This window comes from Mirounga leonina, unplaced genomic scaffold, assembly GCF_011800145.1.
Source record: "Mirounga leonina isolate KUSES-001 unplaced genomic scaffold, KU_Mleo_1.0 Mir_127, whole genome shotgun sequence".
NCBI lineage: Eukaryota > Metazoa > Chordata > Mammalia > Carnivora > Phocidae > Mirounga > Mirounga leonina.
Window position 1 is genome coordinate 11,178,354 of NW_023270316.1, and position 23,013 is coordinate 11,201,366.

Below are 23,013 nucleotides of genomic sequence, written 5' to 3' on the forward strand. Positions count from 1 at the left end.
GTTATTTCCTGATAAATAGGGGTGCTAAGAGCATCTTTTGTTCTAATATTTGGTCTTTGACCCCAGTTCCTGACACAAGAGCTTCTAAGATCCTTGGAATCTCCGGAGTGATAAGTGTCTTTTTGTATGCTAATAAGACGCCTGGGGGCGGAGGGGCTAGATAGCTTCAGGATGGGGGCTGGTCACCAGATTAACCTAGGCACAATCGGAGAGTTGGAACTTTCAACCTCCTTCCCCTAACCCCAGGGGAGAAGAGAGGGACTTAAGGAGTGAGTTAATCAGCAATGGCCAACAATTTAATCAATCATGCCTACATAATGGAACCTCCATAAAACCCCTAAGCAATGGGATTCAGAGAGCTTCTGACTTGGTGAACACACATCCACATACCAGAAAGGTGGCACCCCTTAACTCCACGGACAGAAGCTCCTGTGCTCAAGACCCTTCCAGACCTTGCCCTATGTACCTCTTCACCTAGCTATCCATTTGTATCTTTTAGGATATCATTTCTGGTAAGCCAGTAAATGTTAAGTAAAGTATTTGCCTCAGTTCTGTGAGTCATGATAGCAAATTACCAAACCTGAGGAGGGGGCTGTGGAAACCCCTGATTTATAGCCAGTTGGGAAAAAGTACAAGTGATAACCCAGCACTTAAGAAAACATCTGAAGTAAGGGCAGTCCCACAAGACTTAACCTGCGGGATCTAACTTCAGGTAGTTGGTATTAGTGCTGAATTAAATTGTACAACGTCCAGCTGGTGTCCAGAGAGCCAGAGAACTGGCTTTTGGTATGAGGGGAAAACCCCACATATTTAGCATCAGAAGTGTTGTGAGTAAAAAAAAAAAAAACAGTTTTCCTTAGTCTCCCCCTGTACTCTCAACACCTGGCCATAAACATAGACACAGATGTAACAATGCAAAGTAACCCAAATCCCAGTTTTCTCAGTAAGAGGAATGAAAATGGAAGGCCTAGCACAGATAACAAAGGAAAAGCTAGCGTGAGGTGACCCAATAAAGTTGTTTATCAACTCCTGGGCCCATCCCTAGGCTGGGCATGTATAGATATGATCCTAATAAGCATACCAAAAATATTTTAAAACTCAACTAAGAGACCACAGATCTCGGACTACCTAGATGGTATTACACCTCTGAGACATACAAAGGCCTATACCGAACAGAAAAAGGATGACAACATTCACTCTGAAGCCAACCATGCTGACTGCTGCTAAAACAAAAAGAACATTCTCTCAAGAATTTAAGATTCAATCTCATAATACATACAATATCCAAAAGACAGCTGCATCCTTGAACAAGCCTGGTTTGAACTGCACAGGTCCACTTACACATAGATTTTTTTTTCCCCTAGTATTGTGAATGTATTTTCTCTTCCTTATGATTTTCTTAGTAACGTTTTCTTTTTCTCCAGCTTATTGTAAGAGTATAGCATATAATACCTATAAGATACAAAATCTGTGTTAATCTGGGAGGTCATGCCTCATCTCAACTTTTCCTAAGATCCTCAAGAGACTGAAAAGCAGGCCACTGCTGAAAAGGCTGTGGAGGAATTTCACAGTGAATGGACTGCTCCAGCTCCTGGGCTCACGGATAACTCAATGGGAAGTCGCAGACTGGTCTGAAGATATGCAAGGGCCCTCTGTACCTCGTCAGCAGTTCCCTACTGAGGACTGGAACACAGAGCCTGCCGCTGAAGACTGGTCCGCAGCTCCCACTGTTCTGCCCACTGAATAGCTAGGAATAACCACTGAGTCTTAAGCTGCACTTCCACAAAAGCAAACAAAATGGAAATAAGGTTGATGGAAATAAACAGTTTCTAAAAGCTGAAGTGTGTGTGTGTGTGTGTGTGTATGTGTGCACACGCGCATGCACACACGCTACTTGACTGTTACAGGTAAGTCAATAGAAGGCTATTAGATTTGGGGAAGTCAAAACTTGTATGTGGATTTTTCAGTGTACAGATGTTTGGTGCCCCTAACCCCGGTGTTGTTCAAGGGTCAACTGCACAATCCAAAATTCCTTAGCACACCCAGAACAAGGTAAATTTCAACTCTTATAAAGATAATCAATAGACACCAAAGTCAAGATGACAAAACTGGTGAAATTATCTGACAAAGACTAAGGAAGTGATTATAAAAATACTCCAAAATACAAGAGTAAACATTCTTGAAACAAATGAGGAACCATAAGAAATAGAATTTGTAAAAAGGAACACACAGAAACTTTAACTTAAATTCGTAATAACCAAAAAGTTTTTTAAAACTTAATGGATGGACTCAATAGCAAAGAGTCAATTAACTTGAAGTCAACAGAAATCTATTACACAAACTGAGTCAAAGAGAAAAAAATTGAAAAAACTAACAAAGCTTCAGAGAACTATGGCATAATGACAACAGGCCTAAATACAGGTTATCACAGAACAAAAAGAAAAAGAAAAACAGCATGGTGCTAAGAAAATATTTGAAATAAAAATGGCTGAAAACTCAAGTTTGTGAAAGACATAAAACTACAGATTCAAGAATCTTAACAAATCCCCAAAAAAGATAACAAAAAGAAATCAATAATAAACACATCTAACCAAACCACTGAAAATTAAAGACAAAGAAAACAAATCCTGAAAACAAAAAGAGGAAAAACAACACATTAACTATAGGGGAATAATTACTCAAAGAACTACAGATGTCTTTTTTTTTTTTTTAAAGAACTATAGATTTCATATTAGAAGCCAGAGAAGCCAAAAAGAGGTGGCACAGTGTTTTTAATTTTTTTTTTTTAGAACAAGAGTTGTTTATGTTTTTAATTTAAAAAAAGCTTTTTTTAAGTAAACCCTACCCCCAAAATGTGGAGTACAAACAAATGACTCCAAGATGAAGAGTCATATGCTCTACTGACTGAGCCAGCCAGGTGCCCCTTAAATTTTTTACTTTGAGGACAGCTGACAGACAATGTTACATGAATTTCATGTGTACGACATAGTGATTCAACTTCTCTATATAAGTAGCACAGTATTCTTATTTTTTAAGATTTTATTTATTTACTTGAGAGAGAGCGCGAGTGAGCATTAGCAGGGTTAGGGTAGAGGGAGAGGAAGAGGGGGAAGCAGACTCCCCTCTGAGCTGGGAGCCCGACGTGGGGCTCAATCCCAGGGCCCTGAGATGATGACCTGAGCCGAAGGCAGGCACTTAACCAACTGAGCCACCCAGGCACCCCAGTAGCACGGTATTTTTAAACTGGTGGGGTAAAAAAAAATATCAACTCAGAATTCTATACCCACCTTCAAGAAAGACTTTCTCAGAGGAAGGAAAACAAAGAGAATTAATTGCCAGCAGATCAGTTCTAAAAAAGGGGGCTAAAGGAAGTTCTTCAGATATAAGGGAAATGATATTAGAAGGAAACTTGGAACTTCAGGAGTGAAAGAGGAATACTAATAGCAACCATCTGGGTGAATATAATAAGCAATTCTTATCCTCTTGAATTCTTTAAAGATTTTGTTTGTTTATTTGACAGAGAAAGAGAGAGAGAGTTCACAAGCAGGGGGAGAGGCAGAGGAAGAGGGAGAAGCAGACTTCCCACTGAGCAGGGAGCCCGATGTGGGGCTCGATCCCAGGACCCTGGGATCATGACCTGAGCCCAAGGCAGCTGCCTAACCGGCTGAGCCACCCAGGCGCCCCTCTTTTGAATTCTTTAAATGTGTTTGGGCTGTTGAAAGCAAAAGACTGTCTAATGGAGTTTTTAATGTACGTAAATACATAAGAGAACCATAACATAAAAGGTAAGAGTAAAGATGCCTGTATGATAGAAAGATTTCTACACTCCAACTGAGGTGATAATACATGGATTCAAAGTAAGTTATGAAAAGTTAAGTATGTAGATTATAACCCATAGGTTGAAAGTAAAATGGAGGAGGGAGAGGATACCATGCAAATATTCAATGAAAGAAGGCTGGAATTCCATTATTACTATCAGACAAAGCAAACTAAGAACACCATTAAATAAGAGAGTCAATTTATCAAGCAGAGAAAGTCAATTATCATATGGTTTCACTTATTTGTGGAACATAAGGAATAGCATGGAGGACATTAGGAGAAGGAAGGGAAAAATGGGGGGGGGGGAATTGGAGGGAGAGATGAACCATGAGAGACTATGGACTCTGAGAAACAAACAGGGTTTTAGAAGGGGGGGAAGAGGGGATTGGTTAGCCCGGTGATGGGTATTAAGGAAGGCATGTACTGCATGGAGCACTGGGTGTTATACGAAAACAATGGATCGTGGATCACCACATCAAAAACCAATGATGTACTGTATGGTGACTAACATAACATAATTAAAAAAAAAAAAAAAGAATCAATTTAATAAAACAATATACAAATCCTTAACACATAAACACCTAACAACAGTGCTTCATAAAGCAAAATCAGAACTGAAAAGAAACAAATACCTAATTATTGTTGGTGAATCTAACACTCTTCTCCCAGTAACAGGCAACAAACTAGCAGTACAGAATCAGCGCAAATAGAAACTACACTATGAATCATCTGTATCTAACTGACATTTATATACTAATCCATCCAACAGATGATGGAAGTTTTTTCAAGTACACACGAAAGTCACCAAGATACACCAGACATGCATCATGAAATAAACCTTAACACATAAAAAAGAAACAAAACACAATGTTCTCTGACCATAAAGAAATTAAAGTGGAACTCAGTAAGAGAGACAACAAAAAATCTCCAGGGCACCTGGCTAGCTCAGTCAGTAGGGCAGGGATCTTTGGGAGACTTCTCCAAGAACGAGAGAGCTGGCAGGTGCCATTTCCCTTCCCCCCAACGCCCCCACTAGCCTAGAGACACAGACACCTGCAGGAACCAGTGCAGGGTAAACACTCCACACCTGGCTTGCTAACTGCACACCCCAACCCATGGACTTCTGCAGACCCACCCCCTCTAACCCAGCCGGGCTCGGAAGGAATTTTCCCAGGTGGCTGCAGGTCTCTTCCTAAAGCAGACCAGCACAGACCTTCCTGACACCTCACCCCAAATTCTCTTAGGAACCACCCATCTAACACACCCTTGGCAAAAGTCCATCCAAAGTGGTGCTATAAAGGTGGCGATGTGCAAGCAGCCCAAAATGTGCCAGTGCCACTCCAAAGGAACTCCAGCCCCAGAGAAGGGGAGGGAAACCACACATACCAGTTTGACTGTGGGCCCAGAGAGATGGGGACAGACATCTGGTCTGACTACAGGCCCTGCCCACCAACAAAGGTATCTCAGGGGACAACACAGGGAAAGCACCCTACAGTTCAGTGCTACTGCAGCTCTGACAAACACCCGATCCGCCACAACTCAAACCCAAGGCGACCCAGCCTGGCCCATTTACAACACAAAGACCAAACTCTATCCACAACAGGCAAAGACTGCCACCGAAGATGACTGGACTGAGAGCAAACAGGGCTCAGTCATAATAGTAGGGCATACACAACCACCACAGGAGACATCCCTGAAGTGCCAGGTTCTGGTGAACAGGGGACACTGCCCTGCAGGGCACTATAGGACCTCTTCTTCATAAGGCTACTACCTTCAAGAGCAGGAGACATCGCTGACATTCCTAACACAGAGAAACAGACACACAGAGTCAGATAAATGAGATAGAGGAATATGTCCCAAATGAAACAACAGGACAAAACTCACAGCAAGAAGGCTAAATGAAACAGAAGTAAGTAATATGCCTGATAGAGAACTTAAACTAATGTCATAAAGATACTCCCTGGACTTGAGAAAAAGAGTGGAGGACCTCAGACCCCAACAAAGACAAAACATAAAAAGCATCAGTCAGAGATGAAGAACTCAGTAAATGAAATTAAAAATACACTAGATGGGGGGCGGGGCGGAGTCCCTGGCTGGCTCAGTCGGTTAAGCATCCAATTCTTGATTTCAGCTCAGGTCATGATATCAGGGTCATGAGATCAAGCCCTGCGTCAGGTTCCATGCCGGAACCTGCTTATATTATCTCTCTCCCTCTCCCTCTGCTCCACCCATCCCCCCCAATGCTCATGTATGTGCTCTCTCAAAAAAAAAAAAAAAAAAAAAAATACACTAGATGCAATAAATACAAGGCTAGAAGAAGCAGAAGAATGATCAGCAACCTGGAGAAGGAGTAATGGAAAGCAATCAAGCTAAACAGGAGAGAGAAAAATTAATTAAAAATGAAAATAGACTGAGGGAACTCTGCAACATCATCAAGGATTAATAACATTCACATTTCAGGGATCCCAGAAGGAGAAGAGAGAAACAGGAGCAAAAAACTCAAAAAATGTATTTGAAGCTGAAAAATTCCTGAATCTGACGAGGGAAACAGACATCCAGATCCAGGAGGCACAGAGAGCCCCCAACAAAATCAACTCAAGGAGGTCCACACCAGGACACATAGTAACTAAAGTGACAAAAAGTAGTGATAGAGATAGAATTTCATACATTATATGTTAAAAAAAAGAAGACAGTAGGAAGGGAAAAATGAAGGGGGGGAAACGAGGGGGAAACAAACCATGAGAGACCATGGACTCTGAGAAACAAACGGAGGGTTCTAGAGGGGAGGGGGCCTGGGGGATGGATTAGCCTGGTGATGGGTATTAAAAAATAAAAAATTTTTAAAAATGTTAAAAAGATATTCATTATAAAATATTTAGAAAAGACTAATAAACCCAAAGAGGTAAGTTGCCCCTATATAGGAAAAAAAAAAGAATTTCAAAAGCAGCGAGAAAAGAAGTTTTCCAAAAAAATATATAAAGATCTTATACAACACCAAATATCCCCACATAATCAAATTAAAAATGGGCAGAAGACATGAACAGACATTTCTCCAAAGAAGACCTATAAATGGTCAACAGACAAATGAAAAGATGCTCAACATCCCGCATCAGGGAAATGCAAATGAAAACCACAATGAGATATCACCTCACACCTGTCAGAATGGCTAGAATCAAGAAATCAAGGGCTGCTTGGCTAAGTCAGTGGGGCATCTCACAGTTGTGGGTTTGAGCCCCACAATGAGAGTAGAGATTACTTAAAATCTCAAGGAAAAAAAGACAAGAAACAACAAGTGTTAGGAAGGATGTAGAGAAAAAGGAACCCTCACGCACTGTTGGTGGAAATGCAAACTGATTTCAGGCACTGTGGAAAACACTATGGAGGTGATTCCTCAAAAAATTAAATAAAATTACCATACGATCCAGTAATTCCACAAATGGGTATTTACCCAAAGAATACAAAAACACTAATTCAAAGGATTCACTGCTATGTTTACTGTAGCATTATTTACAATAGCCAAATTATGGAAGCAGACAAAGTGTCCATGGATAGGTGAATGGGTAAAGATGATGTGGTACATGTATACACACACACGAAAATTACCCATTAAAAAAATGAAATCTTGCCATCCACAACAATATGGATGGATCTAGCAGGTAAAAAGCTAAGTTAAAGAAGTCACAGAGAAAGACAAATACCGTATGATTTCACTCGTATATGGAATTTAAGAAACAAATGAAGAAAAAAAGAAAAAGAAAACTGACTCTTTTAAATATAGAGAATGAACTGGCCATTACCAGAGGGGAGGTGGGTGAAGCAATGGGTGAAACAGGTGAAGGGGATTAAGTGTACACTTATGATGAACATTGAGTAATGTACAGAATTGTTCAATCACTATATTATACACCTGCAACTACTGTAACACTGTATGTTAACTGTATTAGAATTTAACAAGATAAAAATAAATATAAAGCTAAGTTATATTTTCAAATATTTTTTGACATATCCTTTCTCAGTAAAACAGAGCTTCTAAACCTTCTTAAATAGATGCTTAAAAAAAAAGTCCGTAAGTGCTTTTTCCTACCATCAGGCATTAACTACACTGAAACACATTATGTTCTTTTTCAAACTGTGCTGTTTAAATTTTGCCAGAAATTTTGAAATATACAAAAACAAAATATACTCACAATATTTCACCATGTTTTGGTCTTAAATTAAAATTTTAATATCAGTAAAAGTTCAGTTTTGTTAACAAAATTGAGAAAGTCTTGAGATACCCTTTTCCAATTTAGAAATGAAAATTTTCACAAATTACTTTCCACAGATTTAAAGTTGGAATTTTTTTCTTTAAATAGCAAGTATGCAAACACACGTCAGTAAAATAATTCATACATGAAGAAACTGATATAAATTCCTTCTTCCTGCCCAAATGTAATTTTTACATTGCTGCTAAAGAAAGTCCTAGTCCTTCCTAACTGGAATGATTGGTTTACCTTTAACTGCAGGGGGCTTAAACTATCAGTCTTTTAAGAAGCTTTGACAGGTTTTGAGGATTTAACCTGCTGAGCTCACAGCACCCAAGGGAGGGTCTTGGTTGCAAGTTTTATTTCTGATGTAGCTGACCACTAATACGGCCTCCATAGATAATGGATTTCAATAACAACCACCCGAGGTTAACACTTTTGAGTAGTACCCACAATATTGCTTTAATTAATACATGAAGGTCACAGTTTGGTAGAAAGTTTTATTAAATTTGGCAGTGCTTACAACAAAAGAAAGAAACTGTGTGTATTCATCTGTACGGTAACTCTATAAATTTGCCTATAGATATAATCCAGTTTGCTCATGGATTTCTGCTGTATTTCAATTTATTTTCTAAAAGGAATTCAATTTATTAGTTCCATTACCCCAAAATATGTACATTTCTAGCATTCCTAACTGGTAGTTTCATGACAGAGGGCTCTAACCATGGTGGGTACAGAATGGGTCTACCTGGCACAAAGAGACCACCCACCAAAGCAAAGGAAATGGTATCTACCACTACCACGCCCACCCCCTGATTTTGGAGCATTTTGATGGTGGAAAGATTAATGCTTTGATTTGTCTGCAGCTTCATATGTTAAATATTAATATCTTTTGGAAATACTGGAATTACTTTTCATCTTGAAAAATAAAGATATAAAAATTTTGCTTTTGAACCCAAACTTTTTATGCAGTAGAAATAAGCCAGAGTATTTAAACAAATATATGAAAGAGCAAAGCAAACAATTTTTAAATGAATCTAAAATTAAGGGTTCACTCTGAAGTGTTAAAAAAAGAGAGAGAGATACTATAATACATGAATCACACAATCAGCAGGGTTGGTTCATTTTTCTATTTTTATATGTATTAGGTAATTTGAGGTTATTTTATTGAAAAACAAAGAATGGGGGCTGAATTTACACATACTGAATTCAGCAATAATTGTATTTCTTAAATACACAACCTGACAGGCACTATGGTAGATAATAATGAATCAGCATGGGAGCCATTTAATATACTTCTTGATTAACTCATTGCCTGTCCAGTTCGCACACAGACATGCTTACATGTCATAATCGTCATAATTCCCATCATCCCCACTGCTAACACTCAAGCTCCTTGATTAGTGCACAACTCCCAGACGAGCCATTGCTAATGCTAAATAATTCTCTTCAGCCTCCTGCTACTATTCTGCAGGATCTCCAATTAAATATAATGTCCCTGATGAGCCATATTAATGTGAACAAATCCCTACCAGGAATCCTAACCTATTCCATTTTACCCAAAAATATAGAGAAAGTAATTTATCCAAGCCAAAGCTAATCAAAACATTCTGAATTGATATAGTATAATGTTTCTGCAAAATATATTTTCCAGGGACCATAAAAGCAAAAATAGAAAATGTCTGAACATCTCATATACTTTCTTCTCCTGATTAGTTCTTCACTGTAAAGTCTAGTGTTTTAAATTTGCAGAGGTAGATACATTGTATTCTTAATCCAAAAAGGTTACTGAAAGCACTAAGTTTCACAAGAAAAGTGAACAATAACAAGTTTTAAAGCAAGTATGCCATTTAAAAACCCTTTAATTACCTAATTACCAAAACCCCAAGGTCCAAAATCACATTAATGAAACCAATTCCTCTCTTCCCATTAAACGTAGTATTGCAGTAACTATCAGAGGCTTTGTTGTACAACTTTATGTTGCTGATAAGAAAACTTCACATTGAACAATGGCAATCCGTATTTATACCAAGAATGAATTAGGAATCCTATAGCTTTTCTATTGCAATCTAAATGACTGGCAATATTTCTGAATGAATTATGACCAACTGGGAAACATGGACCCTCATGGCCATCATCTTAAAATATTCTGTACTGGTAAAAGCAATTTAAGAAAATGTCATTTAAATATACCATCTCAACTACACACACATATATAATAAATGGTCACCTGAATTCAGTTATCAACACCAAAGTTTTACAAACCTGCCCCTAGTCGTTTATTCCTATTTGAGGATCAACGATTAAGTTCTTAACAGATTGTGAAATGTATTTTTAACTCAAGAACTTTAACTCTTTTCCAAATACTTAAAGGTTGAAAAATATTCTGAAAAGTATACCATATAAATGATAAAAAGTTAATGCATGAGGTTTTTACCTTTAAAAGGCTTTCATCTCTATACATCTAAGATAAAACTAAAAATATTCTAACAAATATATTAATAATATATAAAGACAAACATTAAAATATGCAAAGATAGGGGCGCCTGGGTGCCTCAGTCTTTAGGCAGCTGCCTTCGGCTCAGGTCATGATCCCAGGGTCCTGGGATCGAGTCCCACATCGGGCTCCCTGCTCCACGGGAAGCCTGCTTGTGTTCCTGCTCTCACTCTCTCTCTCTCTCTCTCTGTCAAATAAATAAAATCTTAAAAAAATGCAAAGATAAAAAAATAAAGATATTCTAACAACCCCATAAAATTTTTATAAGGTTTTCCCAACAGTCTTTTATACCTTAGCCTACATTAATGTATTCCTTCTTCATTTACCTGATCATTACCCTCCAGTTTGTTCAGCTGGAACCAACATACACTAATTACATAGACATCACGAAGTCCTATTTGTCCTCAGTACCTCCCCAGACAGCAGGGAAATATTATCAAGGGTAGGCATGCTAAGTGATGATTCCCCTCACCTTACTGTCAATCATCCCAGAGTGCTCATAGGAAACCCCCGCTCAATCTCATTACTGAATCCTAAGGGTAAGACTACAATACCCACCAGGAATCATACTTCAAACAGCAGGCTGCCTGACCAAGATGTGAGTCACGATGACTACTTCCCTGATTTTTAAGTTTTGGTTTTAAAGCAGTCAATATCAGGTATTTCTCATTTAAATCCAAAATTATTATACACAAAGGAACAAAACATTGATACATTCAGTTTAAGAGTCTAGATAGAAAATATAGTCAAAGGTTAAAATACAGAATCATTTAATCCATTTTAAGAAAAATCAAAACCATACCTTCAGAGGTTTGATATAAATATAACAATGTTTTGCTATTTCACATGGGAAAGCATACTAGTCTTTTTACTTAAAAAAATAAAGTTGTAAAAGTAAATAGTAATCTAACATGCATTTTGAGTACAACCTTTAAGATTTTTTTATTTGTTTGACAGAGAGAGAGAGAGAGACAGTGAAAGAGAGAGCACAAGCAGGAGCAGTGGCAGGCAGGTAGGCAGGTAGGCAGGCAGGCAGGCAGGCAGGCAGGCAGGCAGGCAGGCAGGCAGAGGGAGAGGGAGAAGCAGGCTCCCCGCAGAGCAAGGATCCCAATGTGGGGCTCGATCCCAGGACCCTGGGATCATGACCGGAGCTGAAGGCAGCTGCTTAACCGACTGAGCCACCCAGGTGCCCCTGAGTACAACCTTTAAGTTCACCAATTCTTTGTTCCCATTATCCACCAAACTAATGAAGGAGGATCCACCTTCCCATTTAGAAAGTCCTACTCACTAAACCCAAACATTTCTCGTCTTTTCCATTTCTTAACTTCTCTGGGACTACCTAAAATCACAGATTAGTAGTATAAAAGCCTAGAATCCACCTCTCCTGCCTTCTAATATAATAATAAGGCCCTCTTCAACACATCAAGAAGTTCTCCTGTATCAGCCCTCTGTCTAAAATCTAATGAGTTTACTCCATAGACCTGTCTCTCCTTGTTCCAAAGTTTTATGGAGTGGCCCTAATTATTTCTTCATGATAAGGTATTAAAATGTACTTTAGTATCTGTTAGAACAGGCCCCTCTTCAATTCTCCGCAGAATTGGCTAGGTCATTCTGCAAATTTACATGTTAGGATATAACAGAAAAATGTACATTAACTTTCAAATAATATTTATACTATTCAATTTCCCTATACAAAAATAAGAAGTCTTACAAATTTCATATCAAAGTGTTTTACCTTTTCCACTATTTCTATGAAGCTACATTTAAGTTGTGTTTTCTACCTTGTTAATATACATATAGGAAAGCTATAGATTTATTTAACTACCAGTTTTATTTTTTTACTATTTCTAAAGGGTACTCAGTTAACTGTGTAACTAGAAACTCAATACAATCTTACTATTTCTGCCTTTCCCTCCCACCATTTTACAACTCTTGCCTAACTGCATTACCTAGCACTTCTCAAATGCTGTTAAATAATAGTAGTGATAGTAAATCTATCAGTCTTCATCCTGAATTTCATAAGAATGCTTCCTATGAGGTATAACCTTTTTATTAAGGGAAGGCAGCACACCATCTAATCCTGTTTTACTAAGAATTTTACAAGAAGACAGTGAATTTCTTGTAATGACATTTCGGCTTCTATCAAGATGATCATCTAGTTTTCCTCTACTAACTTATTAGTACATTCAATTAAATTAATAGTCTCTAATATTGAACCATAGCAAAATGTCATGAATACATTCTGCATGGCTGCAGCATACTATTTAAATAAATTATGTTATCCTATTTCCTATTAGTATTCTTCTATCAATATATGACAGTCATCGTAATTTTATTTTTCGCTTACTATCTTTGCACAGATTTTGACTGCTGAGTTATTATGGTGGCTTCATAAAAAATAAGTATTTTCTAAAAGGAAATCTATTTTTCTTTCTCTCGGTCTACAGCAATTTAAGTAAGTAGTGTCAAAATTTCTTGCTTACTGAAAACTGCAAAGAATTCTTGTGAGAATCTCTACCTGAACACCCTACTCCATTCCTTCTATAACAACCTAGAGTCCCTTAGTCAGTGATCTCTTACCTTATTCAGGCTCTTTCATGCAGTTACAGGCCTATAATTGTCACCAATTTTGCACTCTGAGCAAAGCAAAATAAATACTTAACATTTTTTAAAAGCATGTTAAACCCCACTTTCACTAATGGATAGAACACCAGAAGATCAACAAGGAAACACAGGACTTGAGTATTCCAGTGAACCAACCAGTCCTAAAAGGCATCTAGAGAACACTCCAACAAAACAGAATAGTCATTCTTTTTCTTTTTTTTTTTTTTTAAGATTTTATTTATTTATTTGACAGAGAGAGACAGAGGGAACACAGGCAGGTTGAGTGGGAGAGGGAGAAGCAGGCTTCCCTCAGAGCAGGGAGCCCGATGCGGGGCTCGATCCCAGGACCCTGGGACCATGACCCGAGCCGAAGGCAGCCACTTATGACTGAGCCACCCAGGCGCCCCCAGAGGTCACATGAAACATTCTCCAGGATAGAACATGTGCTATACCATAAAACAAACACCAAGAAATGTTAAAAGATACAAAGAGAGGGACGCTGGCTCAGTCAGTTAAGCGTCTGCCTTCAGTGTCCTCAGTGTCCTGGGACTGAGCCCACATCAGGCTCCCTGCTGAGCAGGGAGTTTACTTCTCCCTCTCCCTCTGCCCCCCACCCTGCTTGTGCGCAGGCACTCTGTCAAACAAATAAATAAAATCTTAAAGAAAGAAAGAAAGAAAAAAGAAGGAAATAGGAAGCACGCTGTCTAGCCAGTTTCCAGAAGGAAACTAGGAAATGAGGAATGAAAAACTTGGGAAGCTCACAAAAAATGTGGATTAAACACACTCCTAAATAACTAGTGGGTCAAAAAAGAAATCACAAGGGAAAGAAGAAAATACTTTCAAAATAAAAATGAAGAACAAAATACCAAAACATACCGGGTACAGCTAAACAACAGAAAAATGCATACAGTTCAACACCTACATTAAGAAAGACCTCAAAGGGAGGCTGGGTGGCTCAATCAGTTAAGTATCTGCCTTTGGCTCAGGTCATGATCTCGAGGTCCCACATTAGTCCCACATGATCGAGCCCCACATTAGGCTCCCTGCTCAGCGGGGAGCTTGCTTCTCCCTCTCCCGCTCCCCCTGCTTGTGCTCTCAAGTCTCTGTGTGTCAAATAAAATCTTAAAAATATAAATAAATAAATACATATATACATACCTCAAGTCAACAACCTAATCTTCTACCTTAACAAACTTTTAAGGGGAACCTATGTGGCAGAATCAGTTCAGCCTCCAACTTTTGATTTCAGCTAGAGTCGTGATCTCAGGGCGTGGGATAGAGCCCCGCATCGGAATCCATACCCAGCACAGAGTCGGCTTGGATTGCTCTCTGCCTCTCTCTCTCTAAGTGAATGAGTAAATCTTAAAAAAAAAAAAAAAAAAGAAAAGAAACTCTTAAAAAGAGCAAAATAACCCAGAGCAAGCAGAATAAAGGGAATAAAAGACTAAACATAAATGAGGCAGAGAATTAAAAAAAGATCAGTGAGATAAAATGTTGGCTCTTTGAAAATATCAATAAAATTGAAAACCTTTAGTTCAAGTGACCAAGGAAAAAACACTCAGATGCCTAAAATCAGGAATAAAATAAATTATTACCAAAGTTACAGAAATAAAAAGGAAATACTATAATCCTATCAATAAACTAGATAACTTAGATGAAATGGACAAATCCCTAAAAAGACACCCAACTATAGACAAAATCTGAATAAACCTTTAACAAGAGACTGAATAATCAAAAAACTACCCACAGAGGGATCCTGCCTGGCTTAGTAAGTAGGGCATTCAACTCTCGATCTCAGAGTTGTGAGGTCAAACCCCATGTCGAGTGTAGAGATTACTTAAAAATAAAATCTTTAATAAAAAATAAAATCTTCAAAAGTAAAACAAAAAACACAACTTCCCATGGAGAAAAGCCCAAACCCAGATGGCTTCACTGGTGAATTCTACCAAACATTTAAGGAATAATTAATGCTAATTATTCACAGACTCTTCCAAAACAACAGGAGATGAGGGAATACTTCCCAACTTATGAGGCCAATTTCACTCCGATACCAAAAACAAAGCCATCACAAGAAAACTACAGATCAATAGCTCTTATAACCATGGATGAAAACTTCTCAACAAAACACTAATAAAATGCATCCAGCAACATATATAAAAAAACTATATACCATGACCAAGTGTAATATATCCCAGGAATGCAAGGCTGGTTTAATATCCAAAAATTAATGTAATACACCATATCACTAGGACTACAGACAAAATCACATTATCTCAGTAGACACAGAAAAAGCATTTGAAATAATCCAATGCCCAATCATGAAAAAACACTCAATAATCTAGAAATACCAAGGCACTTCCTCAACCTGATAATGGGAATTCATGAAAATCCCAGAGCCTAAATCAAACTTAATTGTGAAATACTGAATGCTTTCCCCCAAAGATGAGGAACAAAACAAGATGCTTACTCTCACTACTTCAGTATCATTCTAAAGGTTAAAGCTAGGAAAATTAAGCAAGAATATGAAATAAAAAGCACCCAGATTGAAATGAAAGAAGTAAAACTATTTCTATTTGCACATGGTCTTCTGGAGATAATCCTAAGGATCCGTTTAACACACACACACACACACACACACGCAGAGGAACTAATAAACAAGTTCAGCAAGGTTACAGAACACACGATCACTATACAAAAGTTGATTGTATTTCTATTAACTTGTAATTAATAAAAATTGAAATTTAAAAAATTACCATCCTAATATCAAAAATACTAAATACTAATAAATATAACAAAGTTAAGTGCAAAACTTATACTCTGAAAACTACAAAACATTGCTGAAATTAAAGAAACCAAAGTGGAACACCATCAAATGGAATATCCACATCCGTGGATAGGAGGACTTAATGTTGAGATAGTAACACTTCCCAAATTGATCTGGAGCTACAACACAATCCAAAATTCCAGCAGGATACAGTCTTCCACTAGGACTATCTTCCCTTTATAAACCATTCTCTAAAAATCTTTCCAAAGAATAATAAGGGCCTGGAGAACACATAAAAGATAATTCATGACTTGGTAAGAGGCTTAATTCCCATTTTGCCTTTCCTGCCCTGACCATTTCCCAAAGCAGTGCATTATACTGCTTGTGGATTCTGGCCTCATTCCCCGGATGCAGCTGCAGTAATCTCATCAGTATATGTGAACTGCCTTCCTAAGTCCAATTTTGATACTGCTCTCTATCAGTCTTCACTTCTCAAAAAAAGCAGGACAACTTCCTCAACAGAGGATAGGATATCATACTATTTTTAAGACTATCCAAGAATAAGCCAACTAGATAACCTGAAAACCCTCCCTACAAGCACCTAAATCTCTAGATTAAATTTAACAAACATCCTTTAAATGAACAACCTGGCTTACAAGAAACTACAAGCAATCCCCAGGGATCAAAAACAAAGAGGAAGTTGAAAGCCAGACAGTATCCATCAGAGCCGATAGCACAGCTAATCATGGAGAGTGAAGTGGGGAATCTCAAGAATCTAAAGAACTGGGGTTGGTGAGCACATGGAGATTCAAACAGAATGGTGTGCCTAGAGAGGGTATGCAAGCTTCCTGCCCTCTCCCCATACCTTGCCTTATTTAGGTCTTCCATCTGGCTGTTTCTGAGCTATATCCTTTTATAATAAACTGGTAATCTAGTAAGGAAAAAAAAAGAATCTAAAGAACTGAGTTTTAACTCTCAGAGAAAGGAGTTAAAGGTTAGAAGGAAAACTCCCTACGTAAGGCCAGGTTGCTCAAAAAATGACATCCTAAGTGAAAAGGGGAGAAAAATATCAATCTACTAAGTACATGGAAGACAAATATTTAAACTTTGTGGTTCAAAGTAAAAAATCTATTCAGCAAACCTCATGCCAATAAATTAATATAAAAAGTAGTCCCTGATGAGGGATGCCCTGGAGAGCCTGGTAGAAACAAATACAGCACCCACCCAACAGGGCCATAACTGCAACCCAAACCATGCTGGGATTCAACAGCAGAGATTTCAAATAGGAGGTCATAAGCCAAAAACCACACACCTCGTGAGAAGACTGTCCACTGCAAAGAAAAGTCAGAAATAGACACTAGGAACTTAGGATAATACAGCAGTATGATAGAAGCTTCAAAATAAAGTTAAAAACGAGTAGGACATGAAAGGAGGCCTCAAATACATAAGAAAAAAAGATAATACCAAAAAACAGATTCAAAATGGAGTAGATCTGACATGTGTCTCAACAGACAGCATAAGACAAATGTAACCAAATTATTGTGCCAGGTAATTTTTATCAGTGGATGCAAAAATATTAGATGAGAGGTTGTTGGGGGGACAAATACTCACATGGTTTCAAAGATTCACCCCCAAAAAAATTCAAGAGAGGAAAAACAATTTCAAAAGAAAAAAAGGAGGAGAAACCTGATAATAGCTACCTCAACCAAGTCATCAAACTTAGTGTAACCAGAACCACCCAACATTATGAACCTCTTGATAGGATACAATAGTAAGATAACTTATGAAGTAGTCTTCTCAAAAAATATTTAAACAATCTATTCATGAGAAAACAATCCAACAAATCCAGAATATCTATAAGCCAATTAGCATGAAGTCCTCAAAATATCAGTATCATGAAAATCAAAGAAAGGAGGAAAGATAGGACTATTTTAGATTAAGAGACTAAAGAGGCATAATACACAAATACAATTCATGAACCTTGATTGAACCGTAAGTCAAAGAAAAATATTAAAGACATGTATTTGGATGTCTTAGTCATTAGAGCACCTTCATCTTAAGGTCATGAGTTCAATCCCCAAGTTGGGTGTAGAGCATACATTAAAAGAAAAAAAAAAAAAGGTTAAAAAAAAATAAAGACATTTGGGGTGCCTGGGTGGCTCAGTTGGTTAAGCATCTGCCTTCAGCTCAGGTCATGATCTCAGGGCCCTGAGGTCAAGCCCCACATCGGGGTCCCTGACCAGTGGGGAACCTGCTTCTCCCTCTCCCTCTGCCACTCCCCCTGCTTGTTCTCTCTCCCGCCCATAAATTTAAAAAATATATTTTTTAAAAAAATAAAGACATTTGGAGACAAGTGGGGAAATCTGAATATAGTTTGCATATGCTACTATAGAATAACTGGTAATTTTCCTAGCTTTGATAAGGTATATGTAAGAGAATATCCTTTTCCTGGAAATAAATACTGATGTATTTAGGGGTGAAATGCCACAGTGTAACTTAATTTCAAATTCTTTAGCAAAAAAAAAAAAAGAAACATAATATATACTTATATATGGATACAGATATAAGCAAACGTATCAAAATGTTAACAACTGGTGAATCCAGGAAAAGGGTATACAAGTATTCACTGTACTACTCTTCCAATTATATGGTTTGAACAAACACTTAAGAATATAAATGGCCATTAATATGAAAAGGTACTCATCAATATTCATCAGAGAATTTAAATTAAAACTACAATGAGAACACATAATGGCCAGTAGAATAGCAAAAATCAAAAGGACTAGGACACCTGGGTGGCTCAGTCATTAAGCATCTGCCTTTGGCTCAGGTCATGATCCCAGGGTCCTGGGATCAAGCCCCACATCGGGCTCCCTGCTCCACGGGAAGTCTGCTTCTCCCTCTCCCACTCCCCCTGCTTGTCCTCCTTCTCTCACTGTGTCTCTGTCAAATAAATAAATAAAATCTTAAAAAAAAAAAAAAAAAGGACTGATAAAACCAAGTGTGGGCAAGGACACAGAGCAACATGAACACTCAGACATTATTGGTGGGAACAGAATATGACACAACCATGTAGGACACCTGTTTGGCAGCTTCTTATAAACATGCATCTAGGGGCACCTGGGTGGCTCAGTTAAGTGTCTGCCTTCAGCTAAGGTCATGATCCCAGGGTCCTGGGATCGAGCCCTACATCGGGCTCCCTGCTCCGTGGGAAGCCTGTTTCTCCCTCTCCCACTCCCCATGCTTGTGTTCCCTCTCTTGCTGTCTGTCAAATAAATAAATAAAATCTTAAAAAAAAAAAAATGCATCTATTTGTGCCAGGAGTTGACAAAATACCACCCACCCACAAGCTAAATCCAATCTAAGGACAGTTTTGGTTGGGGGGGGGGGTTGTTTTGTTTTTTATAGCCCACAAGCTAAGAATGGTTTTTACATTTCTAAAGGGTCAAAAGAAGAAAAAGAACATGCAAAGGAGACCATACAAAGTCTAAAATATATTTACTCTCCAGACAAACAGATTGACTGTCCCAACAGGAAAAGGCTGCTTTACCTTTCATTTACCCTATGACCCAGCAATTCCACTCCTAGATGTTTATCCAGGAGAAATGAAAGTATATGTTTACACAAAGACTTGTACTAGTTTGTTTATAGAAGTCTTGTTTACAATAGCTAAAAAATGGTGGATGTGTCTAATAAGCTTATCCTAAAATTCACACAGAAGAGCAAAAAAAGACAATACTGAAGACAATTTTGAAGAACAGGACAGGAGAAAGGGGACCAATGGAAAAACTGCATAATCATCTTTAAAAGCCAATTTTTTTCCATTACACATTGTCTGCAAGGTAGTTGGCTTTCTTTGTGTGACTTATCACGTAATATTTGTAGTAACTGTTAGCCTTTTTCCTCTGCTTAAATGTTAAAAAAAGTTGTGGGGGCATCTGGGTGGCTCAGTCGTTAGGCATCTGCCTTTGGCTCAGGTCATGATCCCAGGGTCCTTGGATGGAGCCCTGCATCAGGCTTCCTGCTCAGCGGGGAGCCTGCTTCTCCCTCTCCCACTCCCCCTGCTTTTGTGTTCCCTCTCTCGCTGTCTGTCAAAAAATAAAATCTTAAAAATAAATTATGTATTTGGTATCTGGTAGACTTATTTCCTTTCCACTTTCAGCAAAAAGTGACTAAAAGTCTTTAAAATATGAAACTACCATCTCTGCTTTAGAAGGATATGAAAGACCATCTTAAAACTTAGACCATCTCTTTTGAAACTAGTTTTTTCAAAGCCTGGAAAGGGACAGTCTACCTCTAGATCAGAATGTTACGGGTGACAGTATCTGTGTTCTGTGAACAAAGGTCTCGGTACTTGAATTCACCACATGAAGATTTACATGAGGACCTGCATTCTAATAAAGACAGCCTGAAAGTAGCAAGTGCAAAGCACTTTATTAAAGCAGAAAGTACAATCTCAAGGTGGGAGAGCAGGCAAGCTCCCAGAGGTCTACTTGGCCTCTGGGTTGTTTTGGGATTGGATATTACTGGGTCTCTCTGGGCTGGGAGGAGCTGTGATGGACAGTAGGGTGGTCTCTAATGCAGGGGGCTTCCAATCATTTAGCAAACTCCTCCCACAGGTTGGAAGGAGGAGTTTTTGACCCTACAAGGTTAGTACCTGTCAAGGCAGCCTTTGTCCAAGGGGGGGGAGGGGGGCTCTACCCACAATGCAAATGCATTATAACGAGTCTAGTGGTTACTCTGGGGCAGAAGTGGAAGAGAAGAGCACAAGTTCTGCACCTGTGGCTCTTTGGTCTGTCAACCCCAAGGTCTTGGAAGCCACAAGGTCAGGATGTTGTGCTCCTGGACTTTTAATGTGTAGCTTATTTATCCCCATCCTTGCCTCTAGCTCATGTCTCTATCATTCCCCTTGAAGGACTTGGGACTCTGTCTCAGGGCACTCCTTCCACTGGTCCTAGCTTCTACCTAACAAGAATACAAAGCTAGAAATTTAAGAATGAGAAAGGTAGTCATGCTACTGGGGGCTAGAATACCAACACTGAAATATAAACATGAAAAAAATCACAATATAAATAATTTTGGACAATCCATGCCAACAGTCATCTTCATGAGAACACAGAATAGAGAACTACCTGTATTTTGATATGAGAAAAGTAAGTGAAAGGTTATCAGACTTGATGTAAAAACAGTGACTGTCCACAATTCAAACCTTTTTCTCTCTCAATTTATCCATGAATGAAAACACCTCACAAGCTAACACAATCAAAATGAACACAAGACAAAAAGAGGGTTGGTTTTGTTGTTGTTTTTTAAGATTTTTTTAAGTAATCTTTCCACAAAACATAGGACTCAACCTCACAATCCCAAGATCAAGAGTCGCACACTCCAACTGAGCCAGCCAGGCATCCCAAGAAGAAGGAATTTTAAATCTATTATTAGCCCGGGGCGCCTGGGTGGCTCAGTTGGTTGGGCAGCTGCCTTCGGCTCAGGTCATGATCCTGGAGTCCCAGGATCGAGTCCCGCATCGGGCTCCCTGCTCGGCAGGGAGCCTGCTTCTCCCTCTGACCCTCCTCCCTCTCATGCTCTCTGTCTCTCATTCTCTCTCAGATGGATAAATAAAATCTTTAAAAAAAAAATATTTAAAAAAATCTATTACTAGCCTGATGGTGACACAAACTTTTTTCTAAAGGAGTTTGCTGTTGATAATTGCCTTAGTTTAATGATCAAGAAAGAGACTAAAGTAACAGTTTTCTCATTATTTCATGAATATCTTGTAAGGAATATAAACTACTATTGAAGTTATCAGTTAAAACAAATTATTAGTAAAGAGGCCAGAAACCAATACTAAACAAAAAAACTATATGCACAAAATAAGTTTAATTGCTTGATTTAATTGCTTTTAAGTAAACAGCTATTTTAAATGCATCTGTCAAATAAACAAGATAAATACCTAACCTTTATTTTCAGGAACTTAGAGAAGCTTCCAATGGTTCCCTTCTTTTTTTAAAAAAGGAAGACAGTCACAATAAAGCTAAATGAACATAGTTCTAGATAAAACAAGAAATCACAAATATTGAAAATCCTCTGTATTGTATTACTATACAATAAAAGCTGACATTACCAATAGGTACGGTTACCAAAATTAGTGTGCAAGAATGAAAAACACTAACTTAAAGTACAACTACTTATATTTCATCCCCCAAAGTTCCAATAATTTACATTCTTTTCTCATGGCATTTTTTTCTATTCCTTCATAGTTTATTACTGCTAAAAATGCCTGCTGTGGTTAAAAATCCCTAATAAAATTCTGTATCATTCACTGCTTTATACTACTCCTTCTGTTCATGTCCAATTAGTATTAGCCTATCGTTCTTTTATCAAACTTCAGCTGAACACGAAGCACTTAGGAAGGTTAAACAATTAACTGGAATTCAGCTATGGGAAAATGTGCTCTCATAAGGCAGCACGGTATAAACATCTCATCAATCTGTGAATGGAACTTCCTCAAATCTACTTCATGGTCAGCAACTAGTCCAGCAATTTTTAAACTCTAGGTTTTTAAAACCTTGGGAAAAAAGTTTAGACACATATTAAAGACATTATGATGCTTCCATTTTGCTTAATACAGGAGTGAATAATTAGATTTTTTTTGTAATTGTGTATATCCTTTTCAGGCCAGGGCGGGGGGGGGGACTTACTTTTTTTAACTACAAATAAGGTCCTGTTTCAAGTAAAGCAAAAATATACTTACGGAACTAGCATCAACATCACTATGGATGGCAACCGTCTTAATGCCCATCTTCTTGCAAGTTTTAATAACCTATTTTAAAATACATAAACATTATTAACAAGGATTTGGATTTAAAGGGATTTAATAATAAAATTCACAAAGTAAAATGGAAAATAAGATTAAAATTCTACTCACCCTACATGCAATTTCTCCTCTATTAGCAATAAGAATTTTATCAAAAGTCTAAAGAGAGAAAAAACACACATAAGAAACTGTTACTGTCACTTTGGAAAATAAGCTTTCCCACAACACTGGACGTGATCCTAAAAAACATTACTTCCTAGAGTAGTATTAA

The 23,013-nt window shown here is 38.0% G+C and overlaps 1 protein-coding gene across 3 annotated transcripts in view; it reads right to left on the reverse strand.

Moving 5' to 3' along the window:
- The window catches only part of PCCA (propionyl-CoA carboxylase subunit alpha), a 402,470-nt gene that overhangs the window by 358,393 nt on the left and 21,064 nt on the right, over window positions 1–23,013 (reverse strand). For 2 of the 3 annotated variants that reach the window (XM_035003107.1, XM_035003106.1), the window contains exons 3-4: window positions 22,854–22,901; window positions 22,680–22,748 (exon numbers count right to left, since the gene is read on the reverse strand). In XM_035003107.1, the coding sequence (XP_034858998.1) occupies window positions 22,680–22,748; window positions 22,854–22,901 (117 nt within the window). Of the gene's footprint in view, window positions 1–21,883; window positions 22,501–22,679; window positions 22,749–22,853; window positions 22,902–23,013 lie in introns of those variants that run through there. The other variant, XM_035003108.1, reaches the window with a different exon arrangement.